Source organism: Malus sylvestris, chromosome 5, assembly GCF_916048215.2.
Source record: "Malus sylvestris chromosome 5, drMalSylv7.2, whole genome shotgun sequence".
Classification (NCBI taxonomy): domain Eukaryota; kingdom Viridiplantae; phylum Streptophyta; class Magnoliopsida; order Rosales; family Rosaceae; genus Malus; species Malus sylvestris.
The window spans coordinates 2493066-2500879 of record NC_062264.1 but is presented as its reverse complement, the minus strand read 5'-3'; the positions used below and the strand labels follow the sequence as shown (position 1 = coordinate 2500879).

Here is a 7814-nt window from a genome sequence, read left to right as displayed (position 1 = left end):
AAATAAAGGACCAAAAGTAAAATTATTAGAATTCATCTGATCCTTACTGGTGGGTGGACCATAGATATCTCATCAATTAGGCGGCTCCTTTTCTTCATCTTCCACCCTAAAACCTATGGTCATTATCCGTCAGACAGCTTTGGCAGGATTGGCCCATTTAATTCTAAAGAATTTTAACGAAAAATTTCTGATACAGTTCATTTTAACGAAAAATCATATTTTTACACTAAAAAATTAATCATGATACTATTCATTTTACCATTTATTTTGTCCGTTTTCAAGCTCTTTTCATTAGTTTTTATTTTTATTTTAACCCAATAAACAAAAACTAACTGCCGTTTCATGATGAACAAAGCTTTGGTTTCATCCAAAAATATCTCCTGTAAATTGGGCAAATTGCATTTTGCACCACAAGATTTCGGGGTAATTTGTAAAATGAACTTTTGTCCATTACTTACACCACGTGATTTCTGGTTGCACCAATTTAACGTCATCGACAATTTTACCATTTAATTAGATGTTAAGTGTTAATATGGTATAGATTGAACCCACATTATAAATTCACAGTTACTATCAATTTCGTAAAAGGATTAACAAAGTTCAAGAGTAAAGATACTAAACATTGGAACTTATGGTAAACGAGTGCTTAAGTTGTGGGTCAAGTTTATACCACATTAGCATTTAATGTCTAATTAAACGGTAAGATTGACAAAAATACTAAATTTGTGCACTTCAAAAATCACGGCATAAAATTTCGCGTGGTGCATGTGACAAATGTAACTGTCCATACACTAATTTTTTTTCTTTTTCCGTGTAGGGGATTATTCCATGTCTGTTGGCCCAAATTTCATTTCAAGATCTTGGATGGTCAAGAGAATGGTTAGATTTTTTAATTTTACTTAGAACCATGTAGGTACCATTCCAAGTGAAAACCCAAAAATCAAAACGAAATATCCACTTAGATTTTTGACAATCGTACATGAATTATCACTCTTACAATGTTAATTTTTTTAACGATGTTTGTACCACATTTATTGATCACCTCTTTAATATAAGTGAAACATAATATGTATATAAACTCCTACATACTAAAAAAGCAGTCAATAATATAGTCGAAATAGCACTCCCAAACATACTTATTATCATGTATTCGTTATCTTTCTCAAAAAAAAGTGTGCGATATTCGTTTTAAGTTATTGTAGAGATTTTTATTTATCAACATTAATGTTAATAAGAAATTTTCATAGATCTAATTTGATACGCATGTTTCACAACATGTACAACTAAATTCTTTATTTCATATAATTTGTTTTTGTGTTTAAATGCTCTTATATTTATGGGTGATAAGATAATACAAATATTTTTTCATAGAATTTTTTTAAACTATGGAGCCTCGACACCGAACAAATCCAAGGTTTTTGGTGCAGGCTCGGGCACCATGTTGGGGACTCATAGTAGCCAAAATTGTTACTGTTCATGTACTAGTTACTAATGGGATAGGAGAGAGAGGCTTGGAGTGTGAAGAGTTTACGTACCAAGATCCCTAATTTTTTTTGTTTGTTTGATACAAGCGATATTGGGAGAGGTTGCTTCAAATTGAGCTACAAAAATTGGACATTAAAATGACAACTTATATATCTTGTATCCTATGAAAACAAGGCATAAAAATAGTTAAAAGTATGGAAAATCAAGAGGCATAGAGCTAACAGAAGACTTAGCGCAAAATCTAGTGTTATGATGTTCTATCATTCATACAGTCGATCCCACTTAATGAAATAAGAGAAATAAGGCTGTGTTATTGTTTCAAGTCTTTTCTAAGTTCTGGGCAACTTTCAATCTTGTAACTTGGCAAGTGAACATGTTTTCAAATTCAAAAAATTGAAGTAATCCTGCAGTAGATTAAGCTTTTTCTCTATAATTTCTATCTGTGTTCAGATCCTTTTATGCAGCTATTGGTACAGTACCTGTTTCACAAATATATAACACGACGGAAATCAAGCACATACACGAGGAGACATCTTTTCCTAACACAGCCACCGAAACTGATCAATAGTGAAAACCAAGCAAAATTGGAACCCGATTTTGTACCATCATCCCACCAAATTTCTTACGAAAATAAAGACATAATTCAACGTGGAGCAAACACACGACCAAGGAGACGACCTCGTAACTCTATTTAAGTCTGGCTTTTCTTCGTTGTCTATGTTACAACCAAAGTACTTGTCATAAGACTCGTAGCAATCACTGAAACACCCAGATGTCGGTGGAATTCATGTAACTGAGTAAAGATTTCGTGTTTTCTTAACAATAGGAATGCGATAGTTACCCTCTTTTGAAGCCAAAGAAAAAAAAAAAGCCGGTGAAAACTGCGTACTCTCAGTTTGATACAATGGTGGCAGTCTCCAGGAGAGGCTGATCCTTGATAAATGCTTCCCAGTCAACTTCCCTCAATATTTTGAACCTTTCATCTATTGTCACAAACCCGGCTTGAGGTGCAATAATACCAGACTTTCCTGCTTTGTGCAGTAAAAGCACGCTAGTCCCCATATCTGGGCCATGGAACTTTCCGGTTAACAGCACTCGGAGAGGCATAAACAGTGATTTTCCCTGCAATTAGAATTTCAAATGAACAAAACTTTCAGTCCATTTCCCAGAAATGGAAAAATGTTTACCAAAGGTGAAAAAAAATGAATGAAAATGAGGTCACCTTGCGCTTCAGTGATTTGCCAAAGCTCTTAACCCACTTTTGCCAACCAGCATGGCCTTCTTCAAGTGCACCAACGAGCTCACCGCTGTCATAAGCAGCAATTAAACTGGCAGCAAACTCAGAAAGTTTGTCTTCTAAGACTGGTTTGGCTTCAGCACTGCAGCCAGGACAGACAAAATCTAGTTATCATACAGCACTCTGTTAACATCAGTAGCCAACAACCATCCCCAGCTTACCATCAAACATAACTTACAAGTTACAAGAAAACCAAATATTATGAACAGCAGGCCATAATTTGTACAACTAGAAGTGGCTTAACCTAAATGAAACCTTCGATTTATGAATATTCCACCCTTCCATTGAAATAAATCCATATATTTTCCTATCTGAGTGAGAGCACAAACTTGTACAAGAATGGCCTAGCCCAACAAGGTTCCAAAGAGCGATGTCAGCTATTGATCATAAATCCAACTGTATACTTTTACAATACTCAGCTGTTGTTTGATGCCAATGTTTCATACAGAGCACTCTAAGTCATTTTCGCTTCACCCAATTCAAAACATAATTTCCAAAAATACCAATCAATGGGGAAATCAATGGTTATCCAAAAAGTGAGGAAACGCATATCAAAGTTGACAAGTGGGCAAACATTTTTTTTATATTCGATTAGAGAAAATTATATCTTAAATGCTTGGGAAATTCTCAGAGTACCCTTCAAAAGTTGATTTTTCCAGCGAGCTGCAGAATGATAAAAACATAAAGCAAGAGTTTAAGTGCAATTAAAAATCACCTGGATAAAGTGTCATGTAAAGGATAAGATAACAAGTTGGAGAGAGCTTTATCTGAATCTGGTGTTAAATCGATCCCATCTTTGAGCAGCTCTACTGCCTCCTGCAAAATTGCAAAGTGCACACATGCTTCACTTTTCATGAATATAGAATATCTCTAGAGAAATCAAATTGAAAGTATAAGAAAAGCTGTCAACGCCTTTTCATTTAAGGAGAGTTTCAACTAATATAGAAATCATCAGAAAGTAAAGAGCCTCCTCTGGAGGCATATGCATCCACTCTTTGTAACAGAACTATCTCAGTACAGCAGATCTATTCTAAAAGATCGTAAACCACAAACAATTCTGTTTGTAAGAGAAGTATCATCTACAGCAATGCAGAAGAATCAATCTTGAAAACAAAAAATAATCTGCAAAATGAAAATGTGGAATAAATGAGTCTTACTTCAACAAATGAGCCCTCTGAATCAGTAAGGAGGCCAGTATTTTTCCACTGCTCGCCAATAAGCTTTGTCAACTCCTCAGATGGAAGTGCTCTTAAGTGTTGACCATTCATCCACCTTTAGTTTGTAAGCATTTGTAAGCATATGTTAGAGGAAAATATCAATAAAAAATGTCAGTTCTTCAACAACGCAATTAATTCAAGAATTCAATAAGCAGCCTAAATTCTCTCAGACACAATCCACATTAAAATCATAAAATCATAAAAATAAAAATCTAGATGTGGGATATAATGCAAAACAAGCTTGCAACTGCAAAATGTTCATTCAATCTACTTCTCCAGGGAGGGGAATGCTACATAGAAGCAATAATTAGCAACCATTCTTGGTATATAGTAGATTAAAAGCCAAAATTACCTTAATTTGGTCGAGTCAAAAATGGCACCACTTTTGTTGACGCGACCAATTGTAAATTTCTCAACTATGAATTGCATGATAATATTCAAGTAAGAAATTAGTCAAACAAAACACAAGGATATTTAAAAATCATGCAGAAGGTGAGTAGGAGATTTCTGAGGAGAGGATGATAGCGAGCAAGAGAGTGACAAAGTGACAATTAAAGAAAAGGGTACACTAACCTAGCTTCTCAAGGGTGAAGAATTCATTCTCAGTGCCATCACCCCAACCTAACAGTGCCAAGTAGTTCACCATTGCCTGGGGTAGATAGCCCATCTCCCTGTACTGTTGTGTTCTAGTTATTAGATGTCAAGACTATTTATCAATCAATATTGACAAAGAAACTCTTAAAGGTCGTACCCAGTGCACAAGGCTCCCGCTTTACGCAGGGTCTGGGAGAGGTGAATGTCGGCTAGCCTTACCCCCATTTATGGAGAGGCTGCTCCCAAGTCTCGAACCTGAGACCTACCGCTCATGGGCGAACGCACTTGCCATCGCACCAAGTGCGACCTCTTTGACAAAGAAACTCTTAAATAAATGAAATCAGAACAGAGAAAGGTGGGGCTCGACCTCTAGGAAACCATGGATGAAACATCCTGTAGTCCAACATATTTATCAAGTAATAATAAGCATATTTATAGATAACCACCTGGCCTACAGAAGTCGCACCATGCCTCTTTGACAACTTACTCCGATCAGGGGCAAGAATTAAGGAAACATGTGCAAAGTCTGGCATTTGGAATCCTAGAGCCTGTGTTACAATGGTATTCATAAAACAATATCAGCTTCACTGTAAATGTTGAAAGATATTTGAAACCCTGCCGGTAATAAAAATTAGGGCATGAGTTTAAAAAAATTACCTTATATATTAATGCTTGCCGTAGAGTATTTGGTAAATGCTCCTCTGCTCTGAATGCAAGTTTTAAGAGATCACACGAAATTAATAAACAGACGTACGAAAAATCATCAAACAAAAATCCAAAAAGCAATAGTAGTGAACGAAGAAACTACGCAGGTTGGCAAAAAGCTCATCCTAACCATGTTAAATAGGCTGTTCATATTACCTAATAACATGTGAGATGGCCATAGTAGCATCATCAACTGTGACGCAAAAATTGTACACTGGTTGACCATTGCTTCTCATAATTACAAAATCTCCAAGAGTGTTCAGGTTCCAACTAACCTTCATGACAACATATAAAGTTAACACCCTATACACGTACTTGAATAAAAGTATGATAGTGGCTGAAGCTAATTAAAATTTCTTAGAAGTTCCCTCCTTTGATAGTGAACAGCACACTTTACCATACTAGGAGTTCCTAAGCGCCCCCAACCCAACAACAACAACAAAAAGATGAACTAACCTCGCCTCGAATAAGGTCATTGATTTTTAAACTCCCTTCCTTTGGCACACGAAAACGATATGTGTATGGAGTTCCTCTTTCCAGCTCTTCTTGTACTTCTTGATCTGTTGCATTGGCCCACTTCCCTGTGTATACCGGTGGCAGTTGTTTTAGTTTTGCAATCTCCTTCATTTTCTCTAGTTCCTGAATAGAACAATATTAAGAATGCTTACTTAAAATAGCATTGTGGTTTAGTAGGGATTCAGAATCAGAAAAGAAAAGGATTCATAATGCTAAAAAAGCCCCACAAAATATATGAAGCAAGTTCTTTTGTTGAACAATAATCTCGCACTCGTTTAGCCAAAAACAAGACATACAGAATAAATTAAAGGAAAAGAGAAAAAGAGGCAAGGAAAAGTAATAAATCCAATCATGATTAATACTCTGAAGTTCCATTTGAAAATCTCTTACAAGCATAGTTTTGGTTCTAGGCAGTTTCTGATCATATAAATTGGCAAGTGAAGACATGTTTCAAGACTCAACTATAGAAGGGAATCACCTCACTAGAGCAAAAGCAGCGATAGACATGACCAGATTCTACAAGCTTCTCAGCATACTGTTTGTACAACAAATTTCTTTCTGATTGTCGGTATGGACCATACTCTCCATCCACACCAGGTCCTGCAAAGTTAAACGAAAAATGAAATGACCCAGTTGGACACTTTACAAGATAAACCCAGTTGAGAAAAGTACTAATCCTACAATCCTAAAGCTCAAACTATAAGGCATTATAATTCAAGTAATATCCAAATGCATTCACATATACAGAGGAGCACAAAACCGGGTTCGACCAAAATTAGGAATTTAAGAACTGGAGAGGAATCAAACAAGAAAAAGTTAACAATACCTTCATCCCAATTGAGGCCAAGCCAAGAGAGATCATGTAAGACAGCCTCCTCAGATTCCTTAGTAGACCTCTCCAAATCAGTGTCTTCAATTCTCAAAACAAACTTCCCTCCATTGGACCTGACCCAACACAACACAACACAGACACTCATAACCCATCAATGCTCAACCAAATAAGCAAAAACCCGAAACCTTTCAGGCTCGAAACCTGAAAACAAACGGAAAACAAAAAGAGGAAGGAACCTGGCAAACAGATAATTGAAGAGCGCAGTTCGAGCTCCACCGACGTGGAGGTTCCCGGTGGGAGAAGGAGCGAAGCGTACGCGTACTGGGTGTTGGGTCGACTTAGCAGAGACCGAAAAACTCCTCCTCCTCCCATGGAAGACTGAGAATTTGTTGTGGGATTGAGGGAAGAATGGCGGGAAAACATCTGTTGGGAAAGCTCTAATCTTCATCCGGATCTTGGGCATGGCAACCAAAGTTGCCATTTTTAATCGGCAATTTTGAGGATGAAGATGAAGATGCTTTTGCTCAGCAAGCTATCTTGATTCTTGATTCTTGACAACAGAGTCGATGTGGGGGAATGGAAAGCAGTTTTTACCGGATTTTAAATCCCAGCCCTTAAAATAAGCACAACCGTTTTGATGGTGCCACGTATGTAAATTTTACCCCAGAGTTTAAACTCCGACTAGAGGATTGAGGGCTGGTTTGGTATTGCTGTGTTTTGAAAAAAAACTGCTGTGAGAATAAGCGGTTGTGAAATAAATCAGCAGAGTGTTTGGTAAACTTTTTTGTAAAAATGCTTTTGGAAAAAAAAGCAGTCTGATAGTGGGTATTTTCATTAAAGGAGCACTGTAGCTAAGTGTGCTTTGAAAAAAAATCAGTTTTCCAAAGCTGCAAATAGTAACTTCAGCTTTTTCTTTTAATTCCAGTTTATTCTCACAGCAACTTCCAAAATAAGCCCTTTTTTTTTCAGTTTACTAAACATCTAAAACCGTCACAGTTTTTTTTCATAGGTGTTTTTTTTTAAGCACCTCACTCCCAAACCACTCCTTATTAACATTTGAAATCTTGGGCGATACCAATTTATTGACTCATAAGTATTTCTATCAAAATATTTGAAATTTTTTACAAGAATCGAATTAAAGATGTTCCACGTACAAGTGAAGGAGAGT

At 36.5% G+C, this 7814-nt stretch overlaps 1 protein-coding gene across 1 annotated transcript; it reads right to left on the bottom strand.

Moving 5' to 3' along the window:
• Positions 1 to 2080: 2080 nt before the first annotated feature.
• Positions 2081 to 7231, bottom strand: LOC126621910 (glutamate--tRNA ligase, chloroplastic/mitochondrial-like). Its single transcript, XM_050290530.1, has 13 exons — positions 6883 to 7231; positions 6641 to 6759; positions 6293 to 6414; positions 5755 to 5937; positions 5455 to 5573; positions 5251 to 5299; positions 5040 to 5141; positions 4573 to 4675; positions 4352 to 4415; positions 3940 to 4054; positions 3498 to 3598; positions 2708 to 2864; positions 2081 to 2607 (listed from the first exon to the last, which is right to left on the bottom strand). Exons 1-13 carry the CDS (start codon positions 7125 to 7127, stop codon positions 2377 to 2379), a joined length of 1710 nt encoding a protein of 569 aa, XP_050146487.1. The 5' UTR covers positions 7128 to 7231; the 3' UTR covers positions 2081 to 2376.
• Positions 7232 to 7814: the final 583 nt, after the last annotated feature.